The 14,677-nt window shown below is 45.0% G+C and overlaps 1 protein-coding gene across 19 annotated transcripts in view; it reads right to left on the bottom strand.

The window, feature by feature from the left end:
• Positions 1–10,511, bottom strand: part of LOC101169179 (zinc finger protein 609) — a 46,321-nt gene extending 35,810 nt beyond the window's left edge. For 9 of the 19 annotated variants that reach the window (XM_078948305.1, XM_023955515.2, XM_023955514.2 and 6 more), the window contains exons 1-3: positions 10,137–10,511; positions 8,536–8,654; positions 4,932–5,762 (exon numbers count right to left, since the gene is read on the bottom strand). In XM_078948305.1, coding sequence (XP_078804431.1) covers positions 4,932–5,648 — 717 coding nt within the window. In that variant the 5' untranslated portion in view covers positions 5,649–5,762; positions 8,536–8,654; positions 10,137–10,511. Of the gene's footprint in view, positions 1–4,931; positions 5,763–8,535; positions 8,655–9,558; positions 9,762–10,136 lie in introns of those variants that run through there. The other 10 variants (XM_078948311.1, XM_078948310.1, XM_078948313.1 and 7 more) reach the window with 5 other exon arrangements.
• Positions 10,512–14,677: the final 4,166 nt, after the last annotated feature.

Below are 14,677 nucleotides of genomic sequence, written 5' to 3'. Positions count from 1 at the left end.
TTAGAATATAAAAACGTTCACTAAAGTCACACTTTCCGTCGGAATAAATCATTCGCACATGCGCAGTAGGGTTTGAAAACCGGAGGGAATATAAATTCCGCCGAGCGGCTTTTTTCCCCCAAACTTTATTGAATGTAACAATTCAATACAAAACAATGTTAAACAGCGCCGAGCGGCTATATACATTGACATGTCAGCTCGGTAAAATACGAGATGATCTTCTAAACGTGCTTTTAATAATGTTACGGTTATTATGAAACACCTGTTCGCTCATCATTTGAATTTTAATCCGTGAGGTCAGTGCTTTTTCTGTACGGAGCCAGGATTAGCAGTATGCTAACACGGGCTAACAACATTAGCTTTGGGTGGTGCTGCTTGCTGGCTGCACGTAAACATGTAAGAATAACATCAGCCTTTATTTAGTCGGGACACGACTGGAAACACAAATCCACGTGATTGTTTGAATGTTTTCTAAGGACTGAGCGACATTTCTGCTTTGAAGCTCAAACCGCTGTGTGTGCTGACGATCCGAGCTGTGCTCTGACACACACTTTTAGACCCGGTTCTGAGTTCGGTTGCTTGTACCCCTAGAGCTGCGGGACGGATCGCAGTCTTAAATCTCCCACATACCGCTCATGTAACAAAGCACCCCCCCCCCCTTCCCCTCAAACACAAAGCTGTAAGTCCGCGCTCCGCCGGTCCACTTGACTAGTGAAGTGCGGGTGCGGACTACTTCTTTTCTATTTTGTTTGTAACTTTTTTTGTTAAAGTCACTTCCCTCAATTTATACTGGATCATCGTGGATTAGTCATTAGTTGGGAAATAAAATGACAAAAAAACGAAAAGCAGTTATATAAGAACGAAAAATGTAAATACCCCCCCCCCCCCCCCCCCGACGATGTCATCGTCCATCCCGATGGTTGACAGCAAACATCGTCAACGGCCAATTTAAGGGACATCGCCCAACCCTACTCTGACAGTTTTTAAACACAGTAAGAAGATCTCTTTTCAGGCCATTTCTTTATATTTTAAATACTTTTTCCAGTATCGGTTGTTTAGTTTGACATATTCCTTTATTTCTTTTATAGTTCGTTTTTTTTATCCATTTCTTTGTATAAACCTTTACAAAACCAATCCTAACAATGGTTCAGATGTTCCTGTGTTTGTTTACCTTCCCTCAGCTGAAGACCAATTTCACGTTGAGACTCACAACAGACTTCTGACTCCAGAAAATAAACAGGCATTTTTCTGACTGGCTTTTTATTTTAGAAACCAATTTCCATTTTATTTATAACGTTTGTTTCAATGGTTTGAAATCACATAAAAAGCACTGAACTAGGGTTGGGCGATGTCCCCTAAATTGGCCGTTGACGATGTCTGCTGTCAACCATCGGGATGGACGATGATATCGTCGTGGGGGGGGGGGCTATTTTTAATTTATCTGTCTTATATAATTGCTATTCGTTATTTTACTTTATATTACTTTAGTATTTTATTTCCCATATAATGACTCATCCGCGATGATCCAGTATAAACTGAGGGAAGTGACTTTAACAAAAAAAAGTAACAAACAAAATAGAAAAGAAGTGGTCCGCTCCCGCACTTAACTAGTCAAGAGGACCGGCGGAGCGCAGACTTACAGCTTTGTGTTTGAGGGGAAGGGTGCTTTGTTACATGAGCGCTATGTGTGGGAGATTTAGGACTGCGATCCGTCCCGCAGCTCTAGGGGAACGGGCTACCAAACTCAGAACCAGGTCTAAAAGTGTGTGTCTGAGCACAGCTCGGATCGTCAGCGCACACACACAGCGGCGGTGTGAGCTTCAAAGCAGAAATGTCGCTCAGTCCTTAGAAACCGTTCAAACAATCACGTGGATTTGTGTTTTGAGTCGTGTCCCGACTAAATAAAGGCTGATGTTATTCCCACATGTTTACATGCAGCCAAGATGCAGATTGCAGCGCCACCCAAGCTAATGTTGTTAGCCCGTGTTAGCAAACTGCTAATGATCCTGGCTTCTTTCCGGCTCCGCTCTTCATCAGAAAAAGCGCTGACCACACGGATTAAAACAGGCGACCAGGTGTTTCATAATAATCGTAACATTATTAAAAGCACGTTTAGAAGATCGTCTCGTATATTACTGAGCTGACATGTCAATGTATATAGCCGCTCGGTGGAAGTCATATCCTCAGTCATTCCGGTTTTTCAAACCCTACTGCGCATGTGCGAATGATTTAGTCCGACCGAAAGTGTGACCCATGTGAACGTTTGTTATATTCTGAAAACATTTTTCTGGGACCATATACACAGTTGGATTCTAATACGACCATTGATCAGATCAAGATATTTTGCACATGTAACCGCGGCTTAAGGTGTCTACTCGCAGCGGGCGGGGGCGTGGCATCACGATGGTGTCTCTACATCGGGATGTCAGTCACCCATCACGATGGACGATGACATCGTCCATCGGCACAACCCTACACTGAATGATCAGGGACTTAACTTCTGTCATTAATTAGGTTCATCAGATCAGACTCGTTGCTTTTTACCAGCTCCAAAGGGGGGAGGACTTTAATTTCAACACACTCATTTAAACCAGTGTGCGGGATGACAATGTAGTCCACCACAGCTTTACCCTTAAAGGACATAGAGGTGAAGCCATCATTCTCTGGATTTACCCTCCCATTCCAAACACAACATTTAGAATCTTTCAGAAAGTTTGATTGTTTGATGGTGTGTCTAACACAACTCTAGAGGGAATATCATCCTATGCGACTATTCAAGTATACAGAAACAGAATCAGCATCAGATGCATAGATGAGTGAAATGCATTGCGCCCCCAGGCAGAGATTTCAGGGGACAGTAGCATGAGATTACTAGAAAGGAAAATTGTGACAAACCGTAAAGACAGGATCCCATCATAAGTTTGATCAATTCTCATAGAAAAACTCTCCAAAAGCGTATTTTTCACAAGTACTCCTACTCCCCCAGGTGCTTTAACAGCTTTTCTGTCCAATCCAGGTAAAGCCATCCAGCTCCGGTATTAAATTATATAGATGAGTCCATTTAAAGAAATAATATCAGGCTCTAACGACATGAGAACTTGCTCTTAGTTCATAGTTCTTCAGCGTCCAGCCGTTCACATTCCAGTGAACTGAAACACATTCAGTCCTTACAGGCTGAGATTGTCTCATCACACTCCTGCCCCACGCTGCTGTTTGGGAACGTTTCATCGATCGCCCATTTCAAGCCACATAGTAGTCTTTGACCATCGGGATCTAAAGGGTGAGCAGGTTTGTCTCCATGTGTCGCTCCGCGTGAAACTTTGCAGACGACACCTAAACTCTCCTGTAGTTTTCATGATGTTTAAACTTTGACTTCAAACAAAGGACAGCCCCTTTATCCTCTACGGAGGCGAGCTGCACTTTCACCAGCCCAGGGTGCCGTCCTCTAGGCCAGTGGTCCCCAACCTTTTTAGCGCCACGGCCCGGTCTGACGTCACACAAAGTTTTCACGGACCGGTCTTTTATTTTTTCTTTTAATAAACTTTCTTGCACATTTTTCAATTTAACGGACCGGTCTTTAAGACGTTGGCGGAGGATTACTGTAGCAACACCACGCAGAAGGAGGAACAGATACGTAACAACACATACCCCGAGCTTTAATTTTGACACGCGTGCTACAACATCGCACAGGAGTCATCATCCTCTCCCCTTCCCACACTCATGGTGCAAAAAAGAAGTAGTGTCTATTGGCTGGTGCTTTTCCCCTTGGCGTAGAAACTTTCCAAAGACGTTTGTGTTTTACTCATTTTGGTAGTTCCTGGGTTTTCATTTTACCGGTAATCTATCACGTGACCGAGAAGAGCGTCTTGGCCTGCGTTAATGGTGACATAGACGGATGTGACAGAGAATCGGGCAATTTTTCAAAATAAAACATCTTTCAGATTCCGATATAAATAAACCGGAGCTAAAGTATGTTATTTATTATTTCTGTGCGGCCCGGTACAAAATGACCCACGGACCGGTACCGGTCCCCGGCCCAGGGGTTGGGGACCACTGCTCTGGGCCTCACGCGCTCCGTGGTCACCAGCTTTGGCGCCTGGTCTCCATCCGCTTGAGGCAGCCCAACAATAAACCAGTGACACGTGTGGGTCAAAAGGTTTTTTTCTCTGTTCCTGATTTTAGATTCACTATCGTCCATCCTGGAACTCATGATTGAAAGTTCCAGATCCAGATTATTGCACATTTCCGTCACCAGCTCACTTTTAAATACAGCTTTTCCATAAAAAAAAAAGAGTTTTCTAAGCTTTTTATCTCCATCTGTGTTTCAATGTTTTTTTGCATGTTGTCTGTTTTTGTCTGCATTTGATCGCTTTTATCACGGAGAGCTCTCACTTCATAGAGGAAAGCGTGCTCACTGTCGGAGTCATTCTTACGATGACGTGTTATCGGCCATTGCTTCGCTCCAAACACCTTCAAGTTCACCAATATCCAGACACGACGGACCAACAACGCTCGCAATTTACAAAGTATTCACAAAAACTTTGATAACAAAAATATTTGAGAAAATGTAAACTGTGCAGGTGAAGCCAGACACACTTCTGCAGCCGTGTAGGAGTGTGCGCATGGAAAGGAATTTGCCCTAATGTCTGCTGCCATTCAAAAACTGTACAGTCCCCCCTTAATTAAAATTAAGTAACACTTAATTTTCTATATTCTATAGAACTGAATATTTTTATGATGGGAATAGAGCTGTGAAAGAAAAAGTCTGAAGCTAGATATGACATGTCGCACCACGACGAGGGCTAGTAAACAGTAGAAAGAGAAGAAGAAGCCCCTTCCTGCTTGTTAAGTGTGAACACAGTCTGATAAACACGGGTTCCAGAATGTGTGTTAAGTGTGTTCTTGAATGCGTGTGGCATGCAGCCTCTCACCTTCTCACAGCTGTTCCCCGGCTTCATGCTCCGGCTGTCATCATCGTACTGCTCCACGGTTATGGCCACAGCCGGACCCAGACACGCAGAGTCCAGAACCACATGTCCAAACTGCTCATCTGCTCCCAACTCCAAGTTCTGCTGGCCCGCAAACTGGCTGTTGTGGGGGGTCCCTAAAGGGGGAGCTGCAGCTCCAGACTCCTCCTCAGCTTTCACCGCTTTAGCGGCTGTCGTTTCGGTTTTGTCCTTCTTACTTTTTCCACAGACGACCTCCTTCTTGACCGTAGGAAGTGTGCGTGAGTTTTTGCTGCTCTTGTCACCTCCTTTGGTCAGTAAGGAGGTGGGGCTCTGGGGTGGAGGGTCTACAGGGGCCCGGCCCTGAACTTCCCTCTTGGCTCCATCAGACACCAGGAACTTGCTGCCATCCTTGGAGCTTTTCACGCGCTTTGATCTGGATTTGCCATCTTTACAATGCATCGCAGCTGAGGGACTGACAAACTTAATGTTGTTGGGTAAAGCAGCCACAGCCCCAGAGGGGGCTGCTGCGGCCCCTCCCTCCTTATTTATTGACATTTCAAGCTTGTCCTTCTCCAAGTCGGCCTCCAGGTCAATGATCAGATTCCCAACGCCAATGTCCCACTCATCACCGCTGTCGTACGTGTCCACCGCACTGGAGTCCACACTTTTCCCACCTGGAGGGCTGCTCCGGCAGGACATCTTATTTGGAGCGTCCTGGTGATGCGGGGGCCACAGGAGGGCTGCCTTCCTCCAGCTGTGGGGGGCCTCCTCAGGGCTGCAGCGAACACCTCCCCACCACCTCCCACATCGCTCCTGGACACAGAAAAGACAGACACATAAGGGGACGGGACATCTCCAAAAGCAGGTTCTCAGATGAGGATGACACATCTTCTTAACCCACCTCACAATAGGAACAAAAAAGTACCGTAATGTGTAGATATTTCAACATGTACCGGTACTTTAATTTCAACTGAAAACGGGAAAAACAACTAAATGTTCGATATTAAAAATTCAAACTTTTAAATAACACGACTTTATGACTACAGCTGCTTCTGTGAAAACTAAATGAAATGGAGAACAGGTTTTAGGCAGTTAACAGGATTTCTTTTAGGAAAATTAATTCCTCACTTTCCTCCCCTAAACCTTGAAGACCAACTCTATGATAATGGTGTCTTTGCTGTTTTTAACATGTTCTTTAGGCATTATTCTGAGGATGGAAAGGGTGTTTAAAGAAAATTAAGACTAAAATGGTGTTTTTGAGTATTTCTTCATTCAAACAATTGTGAATCAGGAACAGAGGAAAAGTGCAGTTTGACCAAGCTTGTAGTTGTTACGTACAAACTGCAATCAGCAGAGCAAAGACCCCCCAGGTCCGCTGACTGACGTACAGTGAGGCAAAGAAGGATTTGAAAACCCTGTGATTCCACATAGAAATCATGGAGGAGGGGCTGACATTATCATCATAGGTGCCTGTTCACTGTGGAAGACATCGTCTAAAGAAAAACCTGGAAATCACATTGCAGGATTTTTTTAAATCATTTATTTGTATGCTCCTGCTGCAAATAAATGTTTGAACCTCTGAAAAAGGCACTGTTCATTTTTTGGTAAAGTAGCTTTTATTTGCGATTCCACGTGTCAATTGTTTTTCACCAGGTTGGCAAACACTGGAGGGAGGATTTTGGCCCATTCCTCCATATAGATCTCCTCTAGATCAGTCAGGTTTCTGGGCAGTCGATGAGAAACACGGAGTCGGAGCTTCCTCCAAAGATTTTCTATTGGATTGAGGTCTGGAGACTGGCTAGGCCACTCCAGAACATTGATATGCTTCTTACGGAGCCACTCCTTGGTTCTCTTGGCTGTTTGCTTCGGGTCATTGTCATCATGGAAGACCCCGCCAGGACCCATGGTTAATGCTCTGAGGGAAGGAGGTTGTTCCCCAACATCTCACAATGCATGGTCCCAGTCATCCTCTCCTTAATACAGGACTGTCCCATTTGCAGAAAAACACCACCGAAAACGACAGTTTTGTTTAGTTTGGCTATAAACGACATGTAGTATTCCTCCACTTATTCGTGTTTCACTATACTTGGTTTCACGCATTTGCTGATTTTCGTAGGTCACGTGACTTCTCCAGTTCACAAAAATTCAGACAACTCAAGACGCTTGTATGAGACTTTTGCGTCGGAAGCATTGACTGTGGAAAACACAACCCCTCCCTTCTCGTGCTCCCAAATAGGAAATACCATTGCTTCCTTGAGTCACTGTATCTATGGCATCTACTATTGCCATTGCCATGGATACGATGACTCAGAGCGACTCGGACCAATCACTGTCGATTGGTTTCAACATGTCGATTCATCAGCATCAGCAAGCAATGGTGAGGGATTTTGCCTTATTTCGCGAGAGCCTGAGGTAAGGTATTTTTATGGGTGACATCACACCTCGATTCGTCCATTGATTTTACAGTCTATGGTCTACAAAGGTGGTGCAGGGGAACATCAATGCGGGGAGCAGAGAGGAAGAGCACACTGGCTTCCTGGGCGGCTGCTAAGGAATATTTCACAGCGGGTTCCACCGGTTCCTGATTCACTATAACCAAAGTTTGTGTCGCTGCATGGAGAAATGACATCTGCTGACTCAGAAACAGCCGGAAAATCTCCTGATACTCTAAAGAAGAAAATCATGGAGAATAATGACCATCCAGATGAATGATGGATGGATGAAAGCATCCTCTTCTGGAAGACGGTGACCTCTCACACTTAACTGATGAAGAAGAACGGACTCCTGGTTGTAAGGCACAGAGAGGCACTCCTCATGTGTTACACAGTAAACTACAGTACAGCCTATTGACCTGAATACTAAAACTCTTTATGTTGTACAATCTTCCAATGTTCTTCTCCGTTTATGTGGAATCTGCATATTTGCAGGAGTCTCTGGGGGTGGAGGGGGCAGTTCTCTGCATTTGCGGGTGTCTCTGGTCCTACTACGGGGGGGGGGGGGATACTGTAATCATAATTAAAAGACCACTGGGAACAATTAGAAAACAGATCAAAAGTTGAGTGAAGTGGGACTTTAAATGCACACTGCAAGTTTTCCTCTGGCACGCCATTTTTCCCCCTTTTCCTTTCTGTGCAGCCCTGTTTGTAGGTCAACTGTTCACGCTGTAAACCATGACTCTCAGCGCTCAGACGCCCACGTTCCTCCTCTGTTGGCTTTGAGGAGAGAGAAGGTGAAGTTCTCACTTTCCTCTGCTTGTGTCTTCATGGTCAGTTTTCTGGACAATCTAAGCTCCTGTGGAGGTTTGTTTCCTTGTGTCTGATTGACGTGACCTTTGTGGGTCGGAGCGCCGCCTGCTGCAGATAAAGAGAAGTGTCCAGGTGTGCTCTGTGGCGACTGAAGCAGCTGCTTCAGCTGAAACAGGGAGACAAGCATGGAAAGGTCTCTTCTGGTCCAACAGCTTCCTATTTTCCTTGTCAAACCTAACCATCACGTCTTCCTCGATCTTGGTAGTTGACAGAAAACTGTGCTGTGGGTGGTGCACTCCACTTCACTTTCAGGTGAAGCACCTGGTTCACATGGGAGTTACCTTGTCTCAACAGGTGCTGGCCCATCCCAGGGGCCAGGTGTGCACCTCCCAACGCCGCTGCCACTTGCTTGCCCCGCTCAGGGTGGAGGTGATGCTGCCACCATCCGCCTACTCCTCACCTGGACAGAGGAGCAACAGGAGAGGAGTCCAGATTTATGGAAGAAGCAACAACGGCAAACCGCAGGTCCAAACCCAGCAGTCTGTCAGAAAACATCACTGCAGGAAAACACAAGGATCAACCAACAAGGGCGTCTTCCTACTTGATGAGCAGGCCCGGTTTAGGTCTGACAAGCTGAGCCCACAGGCCCGGTTTAGGTCTGACAAGCTGAGCCCACAGGCCCGGTTTAGGTCTGACAAGCTGAGCCCACAGGCCCGGTGAGAACTGAGCCCACAGACCTGGTTCGAGTCTTTGCAACTGACCCTGCAGGCCCGTTTCAGATGTGTGCGGGTGACCCATCAAGCCTGGTTTCCATCTATGAAGCTGACTCTGCAGGCCCAGATTATCGCAGTGAGGTTGATCCAGGTTCGGGGCTGTGCAGCTGACCCCTGACCCTCTAGTCACCACGCAAACCTCGCCTGATGCAAAACCTGTATACTCTGTATGCTTTAGTGACCAGAACCGGCACTACTAGGTCGGCGAGAACGGTTCTGGTTCACTGAAAGAGCACATGTAACCCAAATGTTGTTGCTCGGACGAATCCATGCCATCTGGTTCAGGCTGGAGGGCGAGTAAGCAGCTGCTAAGGCGTCGGTTAGCACGAAGCTAACAGGCTGGCAGCGAACTCCTGCGAGGTTCTAGCTGCAGAACACGAACACAACACTCGAGTCTGCTTTCATGAACTCAGACAGCGTGGAATTTTCTGCGTGGGTTCTCTGGTTTTCCAAATAACGATTCGAGGCCCACCGTGGCCCGCTGCAAGGCTAACAAGATCCATTATCGGACAGAAGCGGTTTGCTTCGAAATTGTCAAATTTCCACTTTTTTTTTTTTTTTTGCACCAACTTGAAGAAAGACGCAGACTACCGTCGTGTTCCGGACAGTGTTTCCACCGAACCACAGCACTGATGCTGAACCCAGAAAAGCCGAACCTGTTGGTGGCTGGGATGGACCGAGCATGACACCATCATTCACGCGCGTTGTTTTGACTGGACACATCAGCATCGCTGCCAACTGCAGCCACCGACGGACACCCTCGGTACCGGAACCGGCGGGACGTTTAACCCCACACAGGAGTCCGAACCTAGAGGACGTGGAACAGCCTCACGCGGACACCAAAACAAGCCCTAAAGAGGTCATGGGGGTCCTACGTGGGGGGTCCTACACAAACACAGCACCGTGCACAGGTGAAAGCAGGCGTCCAGAAGGACAACGGTCGCCTAAAACACGGCGAGGGTTCGATTCCTGCGGCTGAGGTGCAGGCAGCATGATGTCCGATAATGGACGCATGCAACCTCTAGACAAAGACAACAGCTAGCCTGTTATGCTAATCCGGGAGCATTTGGAACCGATCCCCACGTTGTGGAATATAATTCATCTACGGTTAGACGGAGAACAGTCGCCGTGATCCGTCCAGAACGGAAGGCGTCCTGCCGTCTCCTCACCTCGTTTGCTGTCCCGTTCAGACCCGCGTTCGTGTGCGCTCCATGACAGGCTGGCAGCAGCGCGTCGCAGCGGCAGCGTGCTCCCGCACAGCACCGCTGCCTCCCGGTCACGTCCCTCACTAACTCCCGCTCAACCCTCCCGGCTCAGAGAGCACTGGGCCGGCGGCAGGTGTTCCATGAGGGAGGAAAACATCCCCGGGATTCCCGGTCAGCGGTATTCCGGTCCACAGACGCGCTCCAGTACCGCAGGGCTAAATGGCTGTAGGGGGGGGTCACAGCAGCCAAAACCCGGATCGCTGGATTTAGTGGATCCGGATTGCCCTAACTGGATTAAGTCCATTCCAGGGACTCTTCTCCGGGGTACTGGAGAGGCCCAGAGGCGGTCCTGGGCATTTTGGCGCCCAAGGCGAAACACTGGACCCCCCCCCCCCCCCTCCCTTATTTATTCCAAAACTCCGCTCCCAAGAGCTCAAACAAAAGAACAAAATATGTTATTTATGTTACTTTATCAAAAATAGAGTCTCGCCCTGTAACTGGAAGGTCGTGGGTTCAAACCCAGGCCGAGTCATACCAAAGACTGATGGCACCCAATGCCCCCCTGCTTGACACTCAGCATTAATGGGGGGGTTTTGGGGGTTAAACCACGGAATGCCTCCTGAGCGCGGCTGTGTCTGCAGCTCACCGCTCCCCCAGGGGACGTGTCAAATGCGGAGAACCAATGTCGCACACCTAGGTGTGTGACAGATGGTGGGACTTTAACTTATATAGGGCGGCAGTGGACACATTGGAAGAACTTTGAGCGTCTAAAACAGTGCAGATAAATCTATCCAATCCATTATTATTATTATACAGTTGAATTTCCAATACAGATATAGTGTGTAAGTTAGTGCACACTTAACACACATCAGTTTGGGTTTTCTCTATAAAGGCTGGCTACCTCATGTTAAAAATCGCCACATCTGGTGTTTTTTTATTCTAGACATGAAAGCAGAGGTGCGAATTCTGAATAAATTAATTCCTGGAGTCTTCATTGGTTTGGTGAACGGACGTGAATGGAAACAAAAAAGACATTTTCTTATGTTACGTGTGCTAAAGTATCACATAAAAATAAATTTAAAAAAAAGATGCATTTCATTTGGATGGCAGGAGAGCATGGATGAAATCCACCAAAAAGCTAATTAACAAGACTAGGCTAATTAAAGGAAAGTGGTGGATAAAGAACAGAGGAAAGCCGTTGTGGTGGATGTGGCAGTGCCAAGAGATGGAAACATCAGGAAGAAGGAACATGAGAGACTTGCCTGGAAAGTGAAGGTGACAGTGGTGACTGTGGTAATTGGAGCACTCGGGGCAGTAACCCCCAAGCTGGAGGAGTGGCTACAACAGATACCTGGAAAGACCTCAGACCTCTCAGTCCAGAAAAGCGCAGTGCTAGGAACAGCTAAGATACTGCAGGACCCTCAAGCTCTCAGGCCTCTGGTAGAGGACCCGAGCTTGGAGGAGAAACCACCTGCAGAAGGGTGAGAGGGGCGTTTCTTTTAAATATATATATTAGGGCTGCACAATACGAGGAAAACTCATATACTGCCATATTAGCGATCAATATTGTGATGACGATGTTTCTTGTGATAAATGAACAAACAGCAAAACAACTAAATACATCATATCTATTTCACTGCAACAGTTTAATTTAAATGAGAGTCAACATAACTTCAATTATACTCCAAATGGCCCTCATCTACGTAGGAGGCAAACATCTAACATAAAAGGACTCCATCTGATTGGTCAATGATGTAAAGGACTCCATCCAATTGGTCAGATGCATAAAGAGATTTATTTGATTTGTGAAATAGTTCAAGTTGCCATGAGATTGTTTTATTTATTATTGTTTAATTTTTTTAAATTATATTTAAGGTCACCATTTTCTTTTACTTCTCCTGTCCAACAGCTGAGCACACAGATAGGAGCTGAAGGCCTTAAAGGTCACCATTGATCGCAATTTCCAACGACGGCATGTGTATTGCACAGCTTAATACTGTAGTAACAATAAATTTGTGATTTATTGTGAAGACTAATAGATAGATAGATAGATAGATAGATAGATAGATAGATAGATAGATAGATAGATAGATAGATAGATAGATAGATAGATAGATAGATAGATAGATAGATAGATAGATAGATAGATAGATAGATAGATAGATAGATAGATAGATAGATAGATAGAGACAGAGAGAGAGAGATTATATATGCTTAGACATATATTGATTGTTATGGTTGATTCTTCAGATACTGAGAACATTGAGATTTGGACAGAACACTCAAGGATAACTGTAGGAGCCCTATTGAGAAACATGTCCTGTGGGTGTCGCTGTTTTCATGTTTTGCTGTCAATTATAAATTGGTTGATGATCTGACCACACACAGGTGTGCATGAGCCAGATGGAGAAATGGTTTTTGACCGCTTGTGCGGGAAATGAAGCAAAAGAGTAGTCCAATCCGTTCAGTAGTGTAAATAAATAAAAGAAACAAAGTAATGCAAAGTTGATCGGAGTGAAAGACTCATTTTTCTTCGTCGTATATGGAAACGACAGCCCTCTTGGCGCGTCAAGCAACTCTGGCGTCGCACATCTCAGTGTATCAAAGGAGCTAGAACTTAGTTAAATAGTTTCTAGGCCTTTAGCTCCTACAATAACAAAAAGCTGCTGAAATGTAAGCTGGACACAGAAGAAAATTGTAATGTTATAACTGCGAAAAATCACTGTTCTTGAGGTTGACAGCAAAATGAGCACAAGTAAAATGAAACAAAGTTCCGTGTTTTGGCCACAAGGTGGCAGCATTGAGCAAGAAATTGCTCATCTGTGAGGACAAAAGTCAAAACTCAAAACATTGACTTCGAAACCACTCAGGAAGATGTGAGCACTACAGTTAAAGGTGCTAGATGCTTGATACTAGACTTATTTCATAGAGTATATGATGTTTGAAGAGAGCAAGAAATTTTTAAAGACTATAATGATTTTTTTACTTAATTCTAAGTCTTTTTTCCCCTCTGCTGTCAGTTGCTATGGTGACAAACAAATTTCCCACGTGTGGGATCAATAAATTATCTCTGATTCTGATTCTGATTTTTTTCATGGTCTTGGTTGTTTCACAGGTCAGCATCTCATCCAAAAAAACCTCACAGTCAGACCAGATGTACATACACCTGGAAGGATTCCTGTAGCCCTGGCAGTAAAAGAGTAGTAAAAGAACTGTGGAAAACATAGAAGTTTTTACAAGGCAGACAGAGCCAACAGAGTGGCTAGACAGTATGGTCACTATGGTCACAGCCAAGAAAATATGCATGTGCATCGATCCAAAAGACAGAGCGATAAAATGAGAACATATCCATTGCTCACTGTGGAAAAGGTAATTTTGCTAATCTGTGTTAGACGCCCATCAGGGATTTTGGCAGATCAATCTGGATGAGGAAAGCTCAAGGCTCTGTACATTTAACACCCATTGGATGTTGCAGGTTCCTACAGCTACTTTTCAGCATCTCATCAATTCCTGAACTCTGTCAAAGAACATTTTGACATATTTCTATGTCGAGTGGAACCCCTGTTTTTTTTACGGATCTTTCTGTGTCTGTCTCTGATGATAGTTTTCAGGTGTGGTGCCGGACAGGGGTGGATTCTGATTGGACCAGAGCTGATGGAGGCAGCCTTTAAGTCACGTAGTGTACTGCAGCCTGTCATCAGCTCAGCGCTCCACTCCACTCCTGCTCTGTATTGTGTAGATTAGTGTGCTTTATTGTATAGTGTGGAGTTTTTGGTTCATGTTTACTCTACTTACCTGCATTTGTGTCAATCTCTCCTATAACTAATAAGTTATTACTGCACATTGCAATAAATATTTCACATATCAATGGTTGTAAGTAGTGATAGGCAGATAAAGCTTCATGAATCATTGAAGCCTTTCGTCCAATTGGTTCACTCCCGTGCAATGTTTCATAAAGCTTCATTTGCTCTAGAAGGACATCTAGTGTACATAAGAAAATATCAGTTAAATATGGCATTTCTACAACCGAGTTTCGGGGCCAGTTTACAAACAAACATTTTTTTTTTTAAATGACGACTGAAGTTGTAAATTTACGAGAAAGAAAGTCATAACTGTTAAATTACGAAATTTTAAGTCGTAAATTTACTAGAAAAAAACGTATAGATTAACGAGGAAAAAAGTTTTCTGTTTATCTGAGCCTAGCTTGAAGATGAAATATGTGGAGCCTTTTGTGAAGCTTTATTTCCGGATAGGTTTAAAAAACAAAGAGATTCTGAACCTTTTGGAGACTCAAAATCAGATTATTCTCAGTGTAGGGGTTCAGTGTCCGTAAAGCTGAGTTTCATGTGTGAAATAAGGAGCTCAGAGACACGTTTGGGTGTAGAGGACCTCTGCAGCCTTTTCTTTTCATTCACATAACCTGAAGTTCATTTGTCACCTTATATCATGAACCTGTCACCCGAACATCAATGTGTAAACAGTGTTACATACACCCCCTCCTCCAG

The sequence above is a fragment of the Oryzias latipes genome, chromosome 6 (assembly GCF_053564925.1).
Source record: "Oryzias latipes strain Hd-rR chromosome 6, Olatipes_Hd-rR_3.1".
Taxonomy (NCBI): Eukaryota; Metazoa; Chordata; class Actinopteri; order Beloniformes; family Adrianichthyidae; genus Oryzias; species Oryzias latipes.
This window is presented reverse-complemented; position numbering and strand designations above follow the sequence as displayed.